This window comes from Protomyctophum parallelum (assembly GCF_964188405.1).
Source record: "Protomyctophum parallelum genome assembly, chromosome: 23".
NCBI classification, from domain to species: domain Eukaryota; kingdom Metazoa; phylum Chordata; class Actinopteri; order Myctophiformes; family Myctophidae; genus Protomyctophum; species Protomyctophum parallelum.
The window spans coordinates 11,835,322-11,857,560 of NC_139715.1; the positions used below are offsets into that span (position 1 = coordinate 11,835,322).

Genomic DNA, 22,239 nt, shown 5'->3' on the forward strand with positions numbered 1-22,239 from the left:
ACTTTATTAACAGTTTACAAATAAAGCACAGAAGAGTAGTTAATACAAATGCAGTTCAAAAAATAAACCCATGAAAACATCATATAAACAAGTACTAATCAAAAAGTGGAATGTTTTACAGAGGCCAGTTCCGAATTGAAGCCACCTATAAGTGCTCTTTTATGGCGGTTTTAAAGGAGAGTAGGATTTCACATTTTGTTGGTAGGGCATTCCACATTTTGGTGGCATGACGAACAAATGTATCCCCTTGTTTGAGCCAAATCTGATTTGTGGACCTCCCTCCGCTGTGTTGTTTGTGGGCGTCTTTAATGTCTTTGACGTAGTTTGACAGGTACATGGTTGTCTTTGTGTCGTAGTGTATCTTGAAGACCAGGCCCATTGCAAGTTGCTGTACTCCCACCCTAGCAAAATGAGCCGCTGGTTAGATGAGTGGTATAGGTGTGAGGCCAAGTAATAGTCTGACCACTGGAATGTTTGCCCGGATGTAGGCCCGTTGGCCCAAACCATCACTTTGGTTAAGTCAAAACGATTGAACTCCACAACAGTGTGTAATTTCAAGAACTTGAGATTCACAGATGATGTGACACACCTTGACTGAGGGCGTGCCATTGGAAGTTTTTGTCGTTTTCCTTTTTTCACATCATATGAAAGCAGGGAATCATAGCTTCAAATTGACATTGGTTGTTCAGTTTGACCCACCCGTTTTAGAGATATGGCTGATAAAATAATGTCTTAGAGAAAACGAGTTGAGAAAACGGGCTTGAATCATCATCATTTTCGACCGTGGTCGAGATCATAGATTTCACAATGCTACGCCAGATTGTCCGGACCTTCATTGCCATCCCCAGTTCCTGCTTACTGATGCATGTGTCCCTAGTGATGACATCAGGGAACGACAGATTTCTTCCTCCGGTCTGCTTTGAGGCAGGACTCCAGAGAAGAAGGGAAGATATAACCTCATTGTCAGCTCTGTAGCAGTGGCCGGCAAACTGTGTTCTTCTCGATCGGACTAGTGAAGAAACACGGGGAGGGTTGCCGTATATTAGATTTGTCGATAGGTGGCTCTTCCAAGAGAGATTTTGCCTTCTCATTAGAAGGCAACCCTCTCTAATTTCTTTGAAAGTGTCCATGTCTCAGAGCCATTGAGTAGAATCTCTGACAGCTCTGACATTTATTTCAGACATGGTCCTGAACAGTCTTGCCGCCATGGCAGGCTCTGTATCTTAGCTGCAGGGATAGGCATCGAGAATCGATTCTATCACATGATTGGTTCCTGTGAGTTATTGAGAATTGGCATGACTTTATGTCTGGAGAAACATGTAAATGAAATCAAACCACTGGCACAAAAAAGAAAATGCAGTTCTAATACAGCTTTTGACGTCTGTTGAATTGCCCAGCAAATATCTGTAAAAAACAAGGGAAACTGGCTTAGCCACTTTGAGAACCACTGCATTAAGACATGAATCGATTCTACAAATGCCTATAGTCCTCACACTTTCAAGATTAAAAAGAATATAGCAGATGTACAAGGCAAGCACGGCACCAAGTGGCGTGCTGCGAGCGTGTATATCTGCTATTATTTTTTATTTTATCGCGAGACATGGCCAAAGCATTTTCGGGGGTCCCCAGCCAAAAACGTTGAGAACCCCTGGTATAGCCGATAAGGTTACTGTGCATCCGATCTACACATTTACAACGTGCCACAAGTAAGCTTGTAGATCTGCTATTTCTTTGGTGGGTCGGGCAATCGGCGTGACAATTGTCATTGGCATTGTCATTGATGTAGCAGGTGCGGTGTTGTTGCAGTGTCTGTGATCGGCCCATGTGGAACGCTCATATTATTTGATATGCTGCTGTCATCATCTCATCTCACCAGCCTCAGCACCTGTTACCACGGAGACGCCAGTATCCAGCCTCTCTCTCTCTCTCTCGCGCGCGCGCGCCTTCCAAACACACTGCATTCCAGCTCCTGTTGGCTGTGACACACACATACACACACACACACACACAGTGAGCCCTCTCTCTCTCTTTCTTCCTCTCCATCTGGTGAAAGTCAGTCAGGCAGCTCAGATCACAGACACTGCAGCGTTGGAGGCAGACAAAGGAAGCTTGTGTCCTACCTGCTCCCTTTAATGCAGGCGCGCACACACACACACACACACAGAGACCTATTTCTACCCGCTTCTCTTTAAAGGACCTACAACTCTCCGCAGGAGGCCGTCCGTCACCTTTATCGTCTCATCAAATTGTCAATGTCCGTTTTCAAAACTATCTCTTTTAAGGGAAACGTTTTGATCCAATCTCACGTCGTGTCGCGAGCTTGCAGATCCGCTATTTTAGCTACTTTTGTGCGACACTGTAAAATATAAAAAAAAGAGATGCAAGGTTTCTGCCTGACGGCAACAGAAGGTTTATTAGATTTTGTTCTGCGTCTAATGTCGCTGCTTCTTTCCGTGTGCTCTCCTCCACAGTCCAGTTCCACATCGCTCATCTGTATGAGATTCAGGTAAGAACCTGCTTGTCCTTTCGTAGCTTTGGGATTTATTTATTTTTCGGCCTGAGGACTGGTTGTTTTCTATGTGGACGTGGTTAGCTACTACTAGCGTAGGTTATAAAGGTGGATCTCAAAGTGAGGACCCCCAGGGGTCTTTGGGGGAGGAGGGGGGGGGGGGGGGAGGCACCAGGGGGTCCTCTGCAAAATATGTAGATACAGCGATCACGGTCGTTTTAAACGCCTAATCCGTTTTTTATATAATAGCAGATGTGCAAGTTCACAGCGTGTCAATTTGTGGCACGCTGCGAGCTTGTTATTTTAGAATCTTTCTTTTGGAAAATCTCAAAATCGGGCAAATTATTTTCGGGGTGTCCTTGACATGAGAAAAAGTTTGAGAAGCACTGGATTGGGTGTAGTTCACATCAGAGGGTTGGTGTGGGCGGTGAGGTTATAGCCTTGTACAAAGATGTTTTGAACCAGGTGCTGCTGCCTGACAAATCGATGGGGTGGGTTTCCTCTTGTCTGTTCGCTGAGGTTGCCACGGAAACAAGAACGTCTCTTCTCTCCCTCTCGCCCGCTGTGTGTGTGTGTGCCTCAGGACTAATGTGTGTTTGTGCTGTGTCAGAAACCAGGGCTGCAGTGGAATACACACACACCACTTAGCTGCCTTCATACGGAAACATAATTTTTTGCTGTTTGGGGGGGTAGGGGAGGAGGAGTGTTTTGCGAGGAATATTTCTTTTCTTTTTTGCATTTTACTTCTTTGATAACAACAGTAGTATCTTAGCTGTCATTCAGATCACCACACGGTGACTCAATTTATCTCCAATATGGCTGCTGTACACCAAATCTCAGCTCTCTGTCACCATGGGGATGATTATAACGTGTCTTTCACAGAAGAGATATCGAGCTGCCAAGGAGGCATACGAGAGCCTCCTGCAGACCCAAGATCTCCCTGCACAGGTGAAGGCCACTACCTTACAGCAGCTAGGTAAGCACACACACACACACTCACACTCTCTCTCACACACTCTCTCCAGCCGCCCATAGAGTTATAAAGGATAGAGGGCGGACTGCCCCGCTCACTGTTGTTCATTTCAATGGAAGTTGCTCTGTGGCGTTTTGAAGCACCCGGAAGAACCGTCTACTTCCACATTTGGCTCCAAATGCGGAAGTGCAACCGAGCGCTCAATGTTGAACCCCAGCGGCGCGAGGTTTCCTCATGCTAAATGCAGGGGCCCGCCTGCAGTTCAAACTTTCACCACTACGTCTCGCAGCTTCAACATTGAGCCTGGGCGCAGCCCCTCACACGTTTTTACATAGTGAAACTGAACAGTACTAGGTTATTATCCTGTTGCCATATGTTGCTTGATTTAACAATGCAACAGCTGTATGCTGAAATAAAATGACATTTACTGGCGCAGCTGTTAAATAGGCCTATTTATTTAACTGAAGTGTGGTAAAAACTGTTAATGCCAGTAGCCTGGTAGTGTAGAATCTGCAAAATGTTATATAAAGTATTCAATCATGAATCAATCAATCAATCAAACTGTGAGTGTCTGAACTGCAGCCGCAGCCCAGCCAACATTTTCTAAAAGAACAAATTCAACATTAGGCTACATCTTTTAATTTGGCCATGAAAAACAAAAAAGATGAGATCGGAGATCTTATATTGTCTCTGGTGGGTCACTTACCCAGCCATGAGTCAGTAGAGTTGCAGCCTCCTTGTCTCCCTTGTTGAACTTCCTGAGTAAGCGCTCCTTCCATGCGTCCATTCTTTTTTTTGGTAAGGTCCGCTTCAAGTGCTAACTTGAATTGAATCAAGTTAGCTTTTCTTCTTTTGTGATGCATGCTTCGTGTGTGTGGACTGAAGACGTTGGTCAAAGTTGAGAAGGTGTTTTCACATGTAGCTGAGGATTAAAATGTAATTCTGTATTTCAGAGTGATAAGCACGCTTGGCATGGCTTGGAGAGGCTCAGAATAGCACTGTAGGATCACAGCGGGGGTCCATTTCTCGTTAGTAGTACTAGTAGAGGACACGTCTGCAGCAGCCATTTGAGACTGTAAAAAACTCTCAAGCTACATTAAATTGAGACTCCACCAAAGCTGTGTTGGTGAGCTCCAACAGTGGTTTTAACTTTTGTACATCCAAAAAGTGTTTACTGGCTGGGTCAAGGGCACACATCGCCTCAACAAGCTGGCTGTTCCGTTCACTGAATCGTGTTTTCATTTCTTCAGTAACACTGTCTAGTGTGCTGAAGAAGTAGGCTCTTGGCCTACTGTGCAGGGTCTTGACTCTTGACACACACTCTTTGGGAGTGGAGGTGCAGGTGCTGTATGTGGTTTGCTGTGGCTGTGCGTCTTGTGCGCTCTATGCGCCTTTTGGAACGTGGTGCTGCTGGGATCCGTTTCCAAATGGCATGGGACAGGGGAAAAAGCCCCTGACCTCCTGGGCTCCGAGGGACTTCCAGGCGCGCTAATTTGAGCCGCGGTCATCCACACTTTTCTACCCCAAGAAAGAGCCTCGTCGGAAGGGTCTGAGAGCGGCGTAGACCGCGGCGCAAATTAGCGCGCCTGGAGCTCCAGGACTGGTGCTTTTTTTTGGTGTTTTCACATCTGAGTTTCAATCGGAAGAGAAGCTAAATCCCTACATTTTCTGGATTATAGGCTAACTATTTTTTTTTGAGAGGTAATGCCTGTGTCAGGCAGTTGACTTGTTACGGTCGGATGTTTTATTAAGCCTAATTATTTGTGCGTCACTGCTTTCATGAAGGCTGCAACAGTTGTTGCTTCAATGCTTATCGTTTTAAATAGATGAGACCAATCCAAGCATGCCTTTCTCTCCGCTATTGTTTAAGGTGCGCGCCTCGCATCGCGCACCTCGCACCTCGCATCGCGCACCTCGCACCCCCACGCCCCCCCCCGTTGGGTTTCGAAGCGTCGACGATCTAAACAAATTTATATCGAAGCGTCGATCATCAAAAACGTAATCGAAGGTCAGCCCTACTACCAAACCACTTTCTGATGTCCATTGCTCTGCAGTCACTAGGTAGGCTCCACAGTTAAATTAGTTTTGATTTGTTTCGCGCGCTTTTCCACTTCCCAGTGTGTGTAGCCTAGACTCAGGACAAGGTGTATCTAGGGCCAGAATTCAAATCACTAAACTACTCTGTCCGTGGTGCTGAATGCTGAATAACAGCGCTACTGCCTTGGCGCGGGCATGTGATTGTAAATTGGGAAATCAGAGGGGAGCTTGCTGCAACGAGCAAGATAATTACTACTGAGGGGGAACTGTGTGTTTTTCTATACTGTTGTTGTGATCTCTCTTATGACAATTATAATAGTCAGAAGATATTTTTTTCAATATTTTCATAACTATTTGTCCATTTATGTTTTGCATTTGTGCATCAAAGGCAGACTGCATCACTAGCAAGAAATTGGGGCTCTTCCTTACTTCCTTCACAGGTCTCACCAATGATACTAATTATTGTGGTTGGCCACAGGGCAACCAGAATGTTGGTAGTTTAATTATTGTACGTTTTAAAGCAACTTCTGACGTTTATGAGGTTTTCCATTGTTCCATTAACACTTACAGCACGTAGGACGCCTGAGAACGTCATAGGATACCGAACGTAGAGTTCTAAGGACGTCTGAGGACGTCCTAGCGACATCCCAGCGATGCGGGGCGAGATATTAATATTCAGAATTTTTCCTATTTATTTTTTTGGCATTTCGCTTTTCGCTTGCCGTATGCTAACGCTCAGTGCAACTATTAGCTTATTATTGACTCCCACGTTAGCGAGACGGAAAGAATGACTCGTAGCTCCTAATCCAGGGCGCTCTCCGTGGTGATGAATAGAGCGATATGCTGGCGCTTATTTTCTGCTCCTCATCCGTCTCTCCCGCAAAATATGAACGCTTTTTGGAGCGTAAAACAATATATTAAGATGATCGGGGATGTTGAGGTCACTTTGTAAAGTCAACTTTTTTTAGGAAAGTGTTTCCGGTTCATGGCTTTCAAAGTAAAAGCGATCAGACACCTCCGGTATTCTATAGCCTATATTTTGAAGGCAGTCGGCGTACTCAATGTGTTAATATGATGTATGAATGTATGACATGCCATATGACGTCAGCATCTACACTTATATATACCCTTGTGACAAAGAGTGAATATCAACTCTTTGACTGCGGCCATTAAACTCTGGTGCTGTTTGATACTGCCGCTGCTTACACGATACCTTTACCTTCAAAACCCTTGAACCCTTGAAAACCCTTCCGGTTCACTTCCCCCTTAGCTATAGCCAAAATCGGCTATAGCTAAGGGTGTAAGGGCTATAGCGAGGTACAGACAATTTAGTATTGAGCGCTAAACAACTCCGGTTTTGATCAATCAACGCAATCCGCGGCTCAATTAGAAAAACGCAAAAAATTGCGCATAACAGAGAGCGGCCATCTTAAGGAGGGAAATATGCACCAATCCGAGTCGTTGCCTAGCGATGGGGAACGCTGCTTTACGGCAGTGCCGTAAGTGTCTGAATCAATGGCGGTAAACGGTACAAATAGACAATGTGATGTCAGTTACGGCAAGGGCAGGCAAAGTTTAGATCTAGACATTGCATAATGTATTACAAGCTAGCATCATTCTAGTTGAATTATTATTTCTTTAAAACACAATTGCAACTCAGTCCATTTTACTAAGACTACTATATTGAAGTGGTTTAAGAGTAAATGGCTGTTGACTGCTGTGTGCAGGCTGGATGCACCACACGGTGGAACAGCTGGGGGACAGAGCCAACAAGGACAGCTATGCCATCCAATGTCTGCAGAAATCCCTGGAGGCCGACCCCAACTCTGGACAATCTTGGTACTTCCTTGGCAGGTGGGTAACGGACATATCCACACAGCTTGGTACTTCCTTGGCAGGTGGATAACGGACATATCCACACAGGTGGGTAACGGACATATCCACACAGCTTGGCATAAACCTTGCATGTTCAAAACCATTCCGTGGTGCAAAAAATAAGGGTGACTTTTTTTTTTTATCGTGTTTCTGTAATTAATTAATCGAAATTAATCAGTTAAAGGCCCAGTCCTAGTTGTTGTTGTTGTTGTTATTATTAATCTGGAACCTGCTGCGTTGTCAGTTAATTTGGTGTGTAGATTTATAACGGCTGTCATTGTCACATAAAGTTGTGTGTGTGACTGTGTCCTTGTGTGATGGAAAGAAAGGCAGAGAGTGAAAGTTTTATAACTTTTATATGCCATGTAATGCACGGTAAGACTAAAGTGATTGGTATTATTGCTATCACCTGGGCGGGTGAGCCCAGCTTAGCATCGGTTGCTAAACTATTTGGATTGGCATTGGACAATTGACCAATAGCTAAGCCCCTCCTCAAACTGCTATGGTCCAATCACAGCTAAGCATAACATGGGTTAGACCAGAGTAATCTAGTAAGAGACACTAGCGTTGACTCCCATTGTATCAATGGAATGCGGAAGTGCTCATTTTATCTCAATGGGATAGTTCCAATGTTTGGAACTATAGCCCATAGGCACCCGCTTTGCGGCGAGATCAAAACGTGTCGCCACTCTTACTATTCCACTCGGGGTTAGACAAACATCTCCACCAATAGTTTTCCTATATCATAAAACATTGTTTTAAAAAAATGTCACGCACATATTTTTCCAGTGCATACGGCAGGCCTTGTTGACGGATTTGGAAGAGATTTTGAAGGTCTGGTGCCAAAAATAAACCAGTGTAAAAAAAAAATGTGTAAAATCCATGATATTAGCTAAAGGTGAATTACATTTGGGGTGCGGTCCATTGACAGCGACTGAGTGTAGCATATACTACTACTTGAGCATGCTGAAAAATGGCAGCATAAGCTGAGCAACTGCTCTCTGCAACTTGCTTGTGTGTACGTGTGCGCCATGGCAGCAGGTTGGAGGAAGAAAGAATGCATGATTGTGCAAGTTTGAACTTGCACAACTGGAGTAGATTTTTACTGGCCCATGTCCTGAAATGAGTCTGAACCCCCTGGACTAGCCACTATCAGTGGAGCTCCCTCTGGTGTTGTGCCTGTGGGTGTTACCCTCTGTAGTGAAGTGGTTTGACATGGGCACTGGTCGCTTGAGTAGCTTGAACACCAGGCTCATTGCAAGTTGCTATACTCTGTCCTCTACCCAGTGCCAGGTAGTAGTTGCTTTTATAAACTAGTTGGTTTTGAGAGGACTGCTTCTTGATTTTCCACCAGGTGCTACTCGAGTATTGGGAAGGTCCAGGATGCATTCATCTCCTACCGGCAGTCCATCGACAAATCGGAGGCTAGTGCAGACACCTGGTGCTCTATAGGGTAAGGCCTGATTCACACCCACCCCTACGACAGTGTTGCCTGCTAATGAATGACCCCACTGCTGTTGTTGTGAGCTTGTACACTGGCAGTGGTGGAAAAAGTACTCAAATGTAAAGGTCAATGCTGTATTTATACTGTACTTGAGTATTTCCAGTACTTTTACTTCTACGCCAGTACATCTCAGAGGTATTTTTTTTTAAACTTTTACACTACATTTATAGTTACTTTCTAGATTTTGATTATTATTACGAAACCTAGAGTAACCACTTCAGCCCTATATACATTTTGGCTATTTTCAAAAGATTTGTATACATTTGAAAACTTGAAATGAGTATTGAAACTTTTACGGAACTAAGTAAAAAGTAGGTTTTCCCTGCATATAGTTTCAAGGCCTATTCATAGTCCAGTTTTCTGTGATGGAAGGTGACCACTATGGATGTGCCGATGAGACATTTTGGCTGATATCGATATCCGATATAATTAACACCCCGAACGCCCGGGGTATTTAGGCCCATTAAATCAGAGCGCCCAGTGATTTGCAGCTACGGAGCACATTTCAAGGTGCACCTTGCGCCGTCTTGGATGTAGCTGAAGTAGCTAGATGTAGCCAAAACACCCCCGAGGTGATCGACAACAACGGGAGGTATGATTAATTCTAGTGCGACTAGCGACGGTACCGCGATGGGCCGTCAAAAACATAATCTTTGGTTAGAATTGGACGGATTGATTTAGATAGAAGAGTTATTCACGTTTTAAGATTTTCGGTGCACAAAAATGGGGGGGGGGGGGCATTTTGGATGACGTCCCAACCGGAAATGACATTGAATGTTGCACAACAGGTGCTCCCAGCCTGTGCAGTGATGTGCTTTATTATGATATCAATAAAGTTCCGTCCTGTGATTAATCTCCGTCCTGAGCGTCGAGCCTTACTATTTGGTAGGACGGAGACCTCCGTTTATGTCGCTCAGGGTGTTAATTGCTGTTATGGCCGATAACCGATATTACCGATGTCGATATGATCTCATTCTGTATTGAAAAATTATAATCATTCTGAAAAATACATGCAACAGGGTGTCTGCACTGCAGGCTTAGGCAAGTCAGAGTCAGATATTTAATATTGTGAGCTTGTAGATCTGTTCAAGCTGTTACTTTGGGCTTGTTTATCTGTAAAGACAGACCGATTAATCAAACCGATGTTGATTAATCTAAAAACACCTATAATCGGCCCATACGTTTGCCGATTAATCTCCTATCACTAGTGACCACCCTTTCAGTGTTCACCTAATCACCTAAAACTGGACTTCTGACTTCAGTCATACAAAATGAACACTGTTCACGTCCTGCTCGACGGGCGCAGGGTTTTGTACCAGCAGCAGAACCAGCCCATGGACGCGCTGCAGGCCTACATCTGTGCCGTGCAGCTGGACCACAGCCACGCCGCCGCCTGGATGGACCTGGGAACGCTGTACGAGTCGTGCAACCAGCCGCACGACGCCATCAAGTGCTACATCAACGCCACGCGCAGCAAGGCATGCACCAACACGGCGGCGCTCACCCACCGCATCAAGTGTCTACAGGTGGGTGTGCCGGCCAGGCGGCGAGGCTCGTTTATCTTTGCAGGGGTTGTTGTTGTTGTTGACCAGGTTTTATTTTTTATTTTTTAGACCGATCCCGATCACCGGTTGTTTTTCTCATGTTCGGCCGATACCGAATACCGATCTTGTGCGTTGGGGGCAAATTTGAATATTTCCAAAATGATTATATCAAGAGGCGGAGTAAGTGTTTAGGCCTGTCACAAAGATGCAAAATTATTTCATACTGTATATCTGATTGACATTTATACCACTTAAATGGTGTAAAAGATCAGTTTCTCCAGATAGAGTAAATTGCCGATCACAGATGGGGTAAATTGCCGATCACCGATCGGAGTGAATATCGGCCGATCACCGATTATCGTAGTATCTCTAGTTGTTATGATGACGACGACGTCGTCACAGGGTCTTTGGTTGTGTGTACACTCGGTGGTTCTCGCCCCAATGGTCCCTTAATGGGTCCATTTGGTTCCATTTGAACACTCCTCATGGTTACAGCCACACAAGGGTTCTCCAGTTCCTAAATATCCATAATGTATCTAGGGACTCCTGGAACCCCCTTGCTTGAAGGACCATTGGGGGTCCTCCCCACACCCCACTTTGAGAACCACACGGTCTACATCCATTAACACTTGAAGAATGTCGAGGATAAATTGTTAACTGAAACGGAAACCACTTCATGCAGCTTTTATTCTGACGTAGACGTGGGTGTTGCTCCTCTGTACCTAGTCGTACAGCAGCAGGTTGTTTATCATTCCACATCTTTTATTCCCTTTGGTTAACACGCAGAGCCATTGAGAGAGAGTTACGACCAACAGACTTCCATTGTAAACAAGGCACATGCATATCATTTATTATTTGGTATTAATATTGAATTTGTTTTGGGTGTCAGAGATGACTAGAAAACGGTGCTCCTCACCAGGCTGGGTGGCCTACCCAGGGCTGTGTCAGTCCCGGCCACAAACTGTTTCTAACCTAATTACAAGTAAACGGTATGCATTATCAAAACCCTTTTGGACAGTCGGTGTCACTTGACTCAAACGATTAATTTGTACTAAAGCTGGTGCACGAACTGACATTTGTAGCGCCCCTATGGATGGAAGTGAAATGGCTTTTGGCTGTGTGTCGTTTAGAGGCATTGTTGCCATGTCAGTTCCAAACACTACTCTGGAGGGGTGTCTATGAAGCATGCTCACATCAACCATGTGGTCGCATCGCGGTGAGATCAAAGTCTGTTGTAACTCTCTTTCGACGCGGCCTGTACACACACCAAAGGACAGTCCAAATAAACGCACTGCACCTCATGTCATTGCAGAACAGTTATGTTGCCTGTGCATCATGAGCCTACACCAGGGATTCCCCCTCATTTATGCTTGGCTATGCCTATGCACTGGTGTCGAGCCCCAAAACTAGCAGAACTTCAAACTCGCGACGTGTCACGTTGCGACTCTGTGAGTTTGAAGATCTGTTATCGGTGTGCAACATGGCACACAACCAAATATAAATCGGTCACAATTCTCTTGAGAATGTTCAGCAAGCAGGATCTCAGGATGAACACATGTTGAATCCACACTCCTCCCCCTTTACACTTCGTTTTGCTCGAGTGTTTAGTTTAAAACCAACACTGCCATTCTCTGTACAGGCTATCGTCGCTATCGGGCAGAAACCTCTTATCCCCATATTCTACCTTTTTGTGGTTTTCTTTGTTGTTTTTTTGTTCTATCTATGCCCTTCCTGAAACATACTACACTGCACCAGCAAACGTAGCAGTTCTGCAAGCTCGAAATGTTTTGAACGTTTTGTAGGTCCGCTGCTTTTAAATTTGAATGCTGAAAAGTAACAGTTTTGAATATGAGGTTTTCACCCGACAGAGACGATAACTTACATATGACCCAGCATTATTACATTATCAACCATTCGTTTTTTTGAGCAGAACTTCATGGCATTAAGGCAAACTCAGCAGATGGTTTTGAATGGTCCGTTGTGTCTTTAACTGAGGTTGATGTCGGTTTTCTAGACATCCTCTCTGATGCGTAAACATTTTGACGGAGCTAGCAGCTTTGAAACCCCAGCCTGTATAACCTCTGGTATCTACCCTATCTGCCATTACTGATCATGTCCTTTTGGTTTTGATTTTGAGGTCTTCGTTTAAAACGGACGTTATGTAACAGCGGTTCTGTGACTCCCGAATGACCGCCAGTGCGGCGGTGGTTTAAGCTCTTGTTGCGTTTCACACTGGCACCTACAAAGAGATAGGCTACCATTTATTTTATTTTTTGTCAATGGAAGACAGCGCCATGAAGATGCAAAGCTACATCTGACATTTTGTAGCTGCTACAAAAGCTACAACGGTTACAAAAGTTACAAACAGGTGAGCTGCTTTCAACTCCAGCTACAAATGCGCTATGTAGCGTTGCATCTTTTGTATCTGCCAGTGTGAACGCAGCATCAGAGTATGTCACTGTACATGCACTGAGGGGACTATTGTTCAAAGTGCAATGACATGTTGTATTTACTTGCTGTGATGCAACAGCAAACATTTCTGAGATATCTTGTTCTTGTTCCATTATTCTGTTGATTAGACCTTGATTTAGCCTCGGAGGCATACCGTTTTACCGCTTGTGATCCGGCCGGGAGCGGATGATAATTTACATCATGTTGTAGTCAGGTTTGTAGTCATCAGGCCGGAAACCCCAAACCGGAATCACCCCAAATTATTCCCTGCTATAAAGTTTTAGGGCCTACCCAATGAAAGCCTTGATGAGGAGTATGAATCCAACACGTTTCTTCAAGTACTTCTTGTATGTTTGGTATATCCATCTTTTGTTCCAACTCTGGCGAGACTAAAAACAAATGACGGAGATAAAAAAAACAAAGTGACGCCGGGAAAAACGGAAACCTCAAACCAGAATAAGAGTTTATCTTTTATTCATTTAGTTTTTATCAGCAGTCTAGACCGGATCACACGGGCAATTTAGGAACGCAGACCAGGCTTTCCTCCGAGGTGGAAAGTCTGGTGAAGGTTAGACATTGAGGTTAGACATTGATAGTCCAAATAGTCTCCTCGTTGACATACAACATTGCACAGTGAATTGGGTCTCAAAGCCACCCTTTTAGTACATAAACGGACACAAAGCAGCTTTTGACAATGCATCATATAATTTATATTTTTTAAAGACACTGCACCTTATTGTTTGCGGCTTGGTGGGCTTTAAGAGTGAGGATCAGGATCCACTGATGCAAAATCCAACAAAGTGGTTTTGTTGATATATTGTCAGGATCAGCATCTGTTTATATACTACAAGTGTGACTTTGAGAGCTGTTTCACTTTGCAAAGTAAGTCGATGAGGCTACTTTCGGAAGGATTTTTCTAAACGATGGAGCAAGATATCTCTATCTGGACAAAATAACTCCAACCAAACCTCTGTCAAAGTGTCATTGTACTTTAAAGCACTGCCCCTCACGCTCGACGGGGACGAAACAGAATGGTGTTTCTTTTATTTTTTTGGTTTGTTTTTGACTTCACGCCGTTTTCCATTCCCATAGGCTCAGTTGAGTAACCCCCAGCTCAATAGCCTACAGAGTAAAAATAAAATGCTCCCACTTATTGAGGAGGCATGGAGTCTACCAATCCCCGCAGAGCTTACCTCCAGACAGGCACCACAGCAGGTGAGACAAACACCAGATAGAGCCACCAGCACCGACCCAAACCCGACCCAAACCTTCCTCCCCTCCCCTCTTCTCTCCTGCTCCTCTTCCTCGCTGGAGCCTGACCCATACCAGGTTGTTGTGTCCGATCCGGATTTCAGAGGTTCCCAGACGAGCAATGTTTTAAACCAATAGTATGTCCAAAGAAACACATTTTTGCTTGATTCATGTTTAAGTTCCAAGGTATAGAGAGGCAAAAAGAGAAGACGGACCCAAAGGTCAAGTTTACGAAGTATAGAGGGTTTAAGTGGTTACTAATGAAGATGAATATATTTTGTATATATCAATGTACTCATTTCAGTTGCCTGCTTAACTGCATTAAATGTTCTCCAATAGAAACGTTAAGCAAATTTAAAGTTATTTGAATTGATTTAGACAATTTGAGTTTTTTCGTGAATACAAAATCTGGTTCAAAACATTGGTCTAGGGCCGGCACAGCTTTCAACGTTGGGATCACTATCGGAGCCAATAGTCTGGCATTGGGTCTGGCTCGATTTCAGAAACGCATTGATCTATTTTAAGTGCTGACACATTCTGATTTAAACGCGCACATTCACTTTATTTGTTAAGGTGGGGTAAGTGATATATTTGTATTCTTTATATAAGAGTTGATAGCTCTATATTTTGATAAGTAGAGAGTTTGCTCAGTAACCTCTGTGTGGTGAACAGGGAAAGAAAATCAGGAGAGAGAACTACAGGATACATGACGACAAACTTAATATAATTGGAAATTACTAAATGAGGAGACAAATTTTTAAACGGGAACACTATGAAATTTAAGCTGATACATTTTTGTGTTTGTCTCCCGATACAAATGGCATCCTGACCAGCAAAGGTATATTCTGTTTATTATAGAACTGGAGAGACCCCTGTTACTGAACAGACGCTCTATAGCAATGATTATTCTCACAATATAGAGCTTTAACTTTTTTTTTTTCTTAGCTAAAGACGTGTCCACACGTCCTTTCAAAACCGTGGGGTGACTCGGAGGTATGGACACGTCTTTAGGTCCTTTTTTAATGATATAAAACGCGTCCGTCCCGGATCTGTTTTGCTGCGCACGCAGCCACGCACTTCCTGGTTTACGGCAAGGAAGTGCATGGTAACGTGACTGGGCTGCGCCATGACTATCTCTGTGGCAGATCTCGCACCGGAAATTCGATGAAATACATGGCAGTGAATGGAGCTGGTTGGACCAGCTCATTAACAAACGCCATTTATGAAACGTTAAGACCGTCATATAATCGTTCAGGAATATAAAAGAAGGCATATATCACATTGTCTGTTGTGTTGCTTTTCGATGTGTACACTATCATTTTATAGAGGTATCTAAAGAGCACAAAGTATGATTCTGAGAGTGCCAAGTATCGCAAGACTGTCCACCTTTTTCTGTCTGGCCACCAAATCTTGCGAAATGAGACAGAAACGCTACCTGCCACTGTTTAGATGCCTCAATAAAATGGTGTACTGTGCACATAGAATGTCTTCTTTTATATCCCTGACCCCATTATATGACAAAGGTCTCAATGTTTAATGAATAGTGTTTGTTCATGAGCCGGTCCAGCCAGCTCCATCCACTGGGGGGAGATGGAAGGCGGAGGCAGAGTAAAATCTGCCTCATCTGCTTGGCACTCTAGCGCCATTTATTCTGAAAAATTCCCCTGCTAAAAAAAGTGTTAAGACATAATTTAAACCCTGTGTATGCACACACGTGTGTGTGTGCGCGCACACACACACACACACACACACACACACAGAGGCAATGGGTAGCACTTGAACTGTACAGCCGGTGTGTGTGAAAGCAGACATGTAAAACAGTCTGACGCCATTATTCGACCAACTGTGGCTGACTGTGTCACTTAGTTTCACTTTGGTGTGATTTGGCTAATAATTTAACCAGCGGTGTCACCGTTCATTATTGCCGTGGTTCTCAATCGTTCTGTCGGAGTGAGACACCTGCAAGCCTCCATTTGGGTTCATAATAGTCTGGCAGTCAACAGGCTTCTTTTGTTTGAAGTGCGAAATTTGTTTGTCTTTTTTTTATTGGCCTACAATATTGTCTACATCTCCCAGCCCTCCAGGCCACAGTGTGGCACTAGTGCCAGAGAAATCAGCATTATAAGCTTACAAGACGGGTCACTTCCGCCCATCATGGAAACCCCCTAGTTTGACATGTCACATGCTACATACTGTAAAGCATAATGATAATGTGAAAATCTTGTTTTATATAGTATGTTAATGGTATGGTCACATATAAACCCCTATTAAAAATTGCTCAATGCTGACAGCCAGCAAGTGGATGAATGTATGTATATAGACAGTATTCCCCACTCCACAACCCTGGCTGCCGGACTATAACTATCAATCTGTCACGCTGGGGACAACATTGAGAACCACTGGTTTACTAGTCGCTGAAACGCAATCGCCAAAAAGTGACAGTCACAAGTTCCGGCTAACGGCTGTAATTTGAGGCTGCTTGTCTGCCATGTCTGCTGTGACCACGAAAAGGTGTGCAGACAAGTGTCACCCCAGCCCCTAAGTACCCTCCACTCCCCTCCCACCCCCTCTCCTCTCCTCTCTACCCCCCCTGTCTTTTCCACAGCTAAGTAGCAAAGGCCAGCCTCACCCATCACGGACAATCCATCAAAACACACCAGTGTGGAAGAGACATTTCTTCCCGTTTTCGTCGTTTGTTTAGAAAATCTGAAATGGAATTCTGAGTGAATGAACTTTTAAGTAGTTCATCTGCAAAACGTAGTTTATTATTTTTTTATATGACGCGACGTGAATGTTTGTTGCACGCTCCTCCCACCCCCCTCAGTGTGATTGGACGTGAACTGAGAGGATTGGGACCACTCTGAAATACTGGGCCGGTCATTGCGTCAAGTAATTGCCGATCTATAAGCTCACAAAACGTTGCAGCGTCACATGCTGTGAACTGGTCAAATAATGTATAGGGCCAATGGGAATACAGGTGGGAATACAGGTTTTAAGTGACTAAGCCTATACTTTGTCGTAAGATGCACAGCGTCAGTGGCAGATCTACAAGTTCCCAACGGAAAATATTGTGAGCTTAAAGTCTGGACGCCATGCTTCAAGGTGGTTTTGAAACGGTCTCTGGGTTTGTCATCTTCATTCCCATTGGCCAGGCCAGTCCCGTCCCTTCAGGTCCACAGTGATTGGTGAGGTTGCGCTGCCGTAGAGTAGATTCCAGGTCTCCCATTGGCTCCCGTCGGCCTCCCTCCTCCACTTGTTTTCTTATTTATTGTTTTGTAGTAATTGACGTTAGAAGTCCTGCAGGCGCAGGCAAACCCCCCTCCAACACCGCCCGCTAGTATCAACACCACCCCCTCATTCACTCACTCACTCATTCATTCACTCATAGTAGAGGCCTGTAGCCCCCCCCCCCCCCCCCCATCAAGACTTCCATGTAGGTGTGTGCTTGTGTGTTTATTGCTGTGCTAAGTGACACAATGTTGGAACATGTTTTGTATGTATTTTATTTTGTATGTGGTAGGTTACATGCTGAAATGACATGGTAAGATGTCTGTGAAGCATCGTTCCTCCGAAATAATGATGAACAGATATTGGCAGGTTCTAGAAATGACCTAGCTGGTTATCTAGAAGTCCCGGTAGGTTGTCGCTGGGACTGGCTGCACACTCCTTGCTTTGGACTGCCATTTAGTTGTCACATGATTGCATACCTGTCCCCACATCCCTTCCCTCAAAGGTAAGCTCAAAGTCATCAGCGTGTGCAGTCCAGTTCAACCTTTCATCCTTTTGCATAGGTTGAGTGCAGCGGCCATCGCCAGTTGATGAAGAATGTTTGTTTGTATATTATGTATAGATTACACAGCGAGGCTTGTGCAACAAAGTGGGTGGTGAATTTCCATGCGGCACGTCGCTCTCCGATTACACCTCGGGAAATGACGCCGTAAATGGCAGATCTTGTTTGTATTTTGTTTTTCTTTGTTACGTTATGTGTTGTTTTTAGCTGCTAATATGATGTCACAGAAGTCTTCTCCTTTCTCTCTCTTCCTCTTCCTCCATCATGTGCTTTGCCCTTCTTGTCGTTTCCGTGCACCCCCCCATTCCTCTTCTGCACATTCCTATACTCCTGTCCTGTGTCCTTTCTACAAACACAAAACACTGAATCTATCTTTCTTTCCTTCCTTCCTTCCTTCCTCCTTCCTTCCTTCCATCGGACCTTAACATCCCGTCCCTCATATCCTGTACTCCTTGCTTTTCCTCACTTTGTCCACTCCTGTCTGCCCCTATTTGTCTGGTCTGCCTGCCTGTCTGTCTGCAGGCGTGTAAGCCCCACCATAGTGCAGAAGGAGGCGGGTCGGGTCAGACCCTGCCCCCCCACGTCGGCACTCTGGGCCAGGCGGACGACCAGTCCAGTCCAGCCAAGAGGAGGAGGGCGTCCAGTCCAGCCAAGGTAACTAGTGCAGCATAGGGTTGGAATCTCCCAACTGGTTCCATCACATTTGGAACCGGTTTATCACACTGTCAGAGCTGGAATGTCGACTACACGTTAAAAGTTCTCTCATTCTCCCTGAACCCTACCCGACGGGACGTTTTAAAGTTCTCTCATTCTCCCTGAACCCTACCCGACGGGACGTTTTAAAGTTCTCTCATTCTCCCTGAACTGAACCCTACCCGACGGGACGTTTTAAAGTTCTCTCATTCTCCCTGAACCCTACCCGACAGGACGTTTTAAAGTTCTCTCATTCTCCCTGAACTGAACCCTACCCGACGGGACGTTTTAAAGTTCTCTCATTCTCCCTGAACCCTACCCGACGGGACGTTTTAAAGTTCTCTCATTCTCCCTGAACCCTACCCGACGGGACGTTTTAAAGTTCTCTCATTCTGCCTGAACCCTACCCGACGGGACGTTTTAAAGTTCTCTCATTCACCCTGAACCCTACCCGACGGGACGTTTTAAAGTTCTCTCATTCTCCCTGAACTGAACCCTACCAGACGGGACGTTTTAAAGTTCTCTCATTCTGCCTGAACCCTACCCGACGGGACGTTTTAAAGTTCTCTCATTCTCCCTGAACCCTACCCGACGGGACGTTTTAAAGTTCTCTCATTCTCCCTGAACCCTACCCGACGGGACGTTTTAAAGTTCTCTCATTCACCCTGAACCCTACCCGACGGGACGTTTTAAAGTTCTCTCATTCTCCCTGAACCCTACCCGACAGGACGTTTTAAAGTTCTCTCATTCTCCCTGAACTGAACCCTACCCGACGGGACGTTTTAAAGTTCTCTCATTCTCCCTGAACCCTACCCGACGGGACGTTTTAAAGTTCTCTCATTCTCCCTGAACCCTACCCGACGGGACGTTTTAAAGTTCTCTCATTCTGCCTGAACCCTACCCGACGGGACGTTTTAAAGTTCTCTCATTCACCCTGAACCCTACCCGACGGGACGTTTTAAAGTTCTCTCATTCTCCCTGAACTGAACCCTACCAGACGGGACGTTTTAAAGTTCTCTCATTCTGCCTGAACCCTACCCGACGGGACGTTTTAAAGTTCTCTCATTCTGCCTGAACCCTACCCGACGGGACGTTTTAAAGTTCTCTCATAGGGGATTCACACTATGGTCCCGGGTGCGCACTCGGGACCACTTGGCAGATGTTGTGGTAGTGTGAATGATGTGTACCGTTCCCAGGAGCGGATTGCCCAACCGTCCCCGGGACCGCATGGGGGGCGGGCTGACTGACACAGTGAATAGCAGGCAGGCTGACAGTATAGTAGTATAACGGCAAAGAGGCAATGCAGTTCAGTGTGTTTTGAGACAATGTCGCACAGTTGATGGTCAGTGTCCGTGCGCGCCAGCCATCAAGCACACCGTCATCAGGAGGATGAAAGTGTATTATGCAAGTGTACCCGGGTGCGCTGTTGAATCTCGGGTAATGTGAATCATGGCCATCGGGAACCAGGCAACCGTATTCGGAAACGGTTCCAATGAAACGGATTCAGTCCGTCTCAGTGTGAATCCCCTATCATTCTGCCTGAACCCTACCTGACGGGAAGTTTTCGGGCCAGGCCTAAAATGTTCTTATTTTTTTTGTACAAAATAATATAAATTATAATTCTGTGTATTTATCTATTATGACGATGGTGCTGCCTGGCGTTTCACTTTTGCTCTGTGCCTGAACCCGTCCCTAACGTTTTCGGGCCGGTCCTAAAATATATGCTAATTAGTCAACCCGTTTGTAGACCAGTGGTTCTCAAAGTTTTATTTTATTTTCAAGGACCATCATAATTCTGCAAATTAAAGTATTTTCATGTTGATGATAAGAAATTATATGAAATCATGATGGAAAACAAGAAATTATCACATTATTGCGTGTATGTTTGTGTCACAACCTCACGCCTCGCGGCAGTTGTTTGCGTGCGCTGTCTCCGTTGTGTTCTCCCCCCATATTAGTCTGATTATTATTTTAGTAAAGTGTATGTTTGTGTATCACAACCTCGCGGCCGTTGTCTGCGTTCGTTTCCGACGTTCTGTGCGCGCTTTGCATTGGCTGCTCTGCGCTGTTTCAGCCGCGTTTGGTTTGAAGTTATATCGATAATGTTCCATCCCCGTCACCCCGTGAGTTTGGCTTCTCTGCTGCGTTGCTCTGCACTGTATTGCCATGGATATTTGACCCTCCCCTTCTCATTGGCCAGAAGGCAGCTTTGCCGTTGGTTGGTGTCCCATTGGCCAGAGGAGCCAATTTGGCGAGATGAATTGGTCGGGTACATTTCATGAGCGATGTTAGGTCAGGTTTCACCTGACAAAAAAAATAATAAAAAAAGCCCGCCCATGCTTAACCTACATGCACAAGAGTAATTGGTTATAGGTTGTATCACTTTTGATATATTGTGGGTTAATTGCCCAGCCCTAATGTAAACACCTGATTGTTTCTCTGTAGGGTGAAGCATGGACCATCAACCCAGCACAGCAACCAGCTCCCAACTGGTACCTCTCCCCGCAGAAACTACAGGTACACTATTAGTGCAAATAGTTAGCAATGGTTATAGTTATACAACCATTCGGAGCGAGGCGTTCAGTATGGCACGCTCCATGAACGGAACTATGTGCTGCTTTTATTTATTTTGTTAAATCAACCTCAAATTGTGCACTCTGCCGTCGACAAGGTGTTTTATCCAATGCGCTTTACAAAGATTGTGCATTACAGTACATTCACCTATTACACACACACACACACACACACACACATTCATACACTGATGGCGAAGGAAACCATGTAAGGCACCAACCAGCACATCGGGAGCAATTGGGGGTTCAGTGTCTTGCTCAAGGACACTTGAGCAAGACACTTGAGCAAGAACTCTGGGGATCCCACAGGGATCGAACTGGGAACCTTGCAGTTCCCATCCGTTCCCGACAACGGCCGGACTAGCGCTCGAACATGCGCTGCTCCCGTGCTTGCAGTTATGGTTAGGGTTTGAGGTAGGTTGGCGGTCTAATGACCGTCGGACCAATAATGGTGTCGGAACTAAAGCCTGTAACCGTGTGCGTGTGTTTGTGTGTGTGTGTGTGTGCGTGTGTGTAGCTACTGGAACAGTTGAGGAGTAACCGGGCCAGTCTGAAGCCGCTCCAGCTCCAGATGTTGGAACAGCTGGAGGCCCAGCTCACCATGATGCAACAACACCAGCAGCAGGTATTGATTGCTTCCATACATTATCGGTCAGAAATGCAAACAGCAAGGAGGTCCAGTAAGACATTTAGGCTATTCAGGACGGCACTGAGTGCCACTGCCACGCTACGAGCTTGTAGATCTGCTATTTATTTTAAATCGTGAAAATGTGACGCAAATCCTTGAATATAAATTTCTTTCAGAGTGAATGTTTTTAACTAAAATCTTTGCTTCTGGGGGGGGGTCCCTGGAACAACATATTTTCAGATGGGGGTCGGCGGCCATGTCCTTGACATGAAAAAGGTTGAGCACCTGTTAACAAAACTGTTAGGATTTAGAATCTTTTTTTTATTTTTTAAATAGGCCTCAGTCCTAAATGGGTTAAGGCCAAAGGGATAACACAACAAGTCCTGGGGACTTGTTTCCATCACAAACTAC

At 45.0% G+C, this 22,239-nt stretch overlaps 1 protein-coding gene across 2 annotated transcripts in view; it reads left to right on the forward strand.

The window, feature by feature from the left end:
- LOC310854150 (lysine-specific demethylase 6A-like) overlaps positions 1–22,239 on the forward strand; it is a 59,668-nt gene that overhangs the window by 21,306 nt on the left and 16,123 nt on the right. For both annotated transcript variants that reach the window (XM_083758670.1, XM_083758669.1), the window contains exons 8-15: positions 2,472–2,506; positions 3,392–3,485; positions 7,247–7,373; positions 8,749–8,847; positions 10,205–10,424; positions 18,457–18,588; positions 21,073–21,144; positions 21,718–21,825. In XM_083758670.1, coding sequence (XP_083614796.1) covers positions 2,472–2,506; positions 3,392–3,485; positions 7,247–7,373; positions 8,749–8,847; positions 10,205–10,424; positions 18,457–18,588; positions 21,073–21,144; positions 21,718–21,825 — 887 coding nt within the window. The remainder of the gene's footprint in view (positions 1–2,471; positions 2,507–3,391; positions 3,486–7,246; positions 7,374–8,748; positions 8,848–10,204; positions 10,425–18,456; positions 18,589–21,072; positions 21,145–21,717; positions 21,826–22,239) is intronic.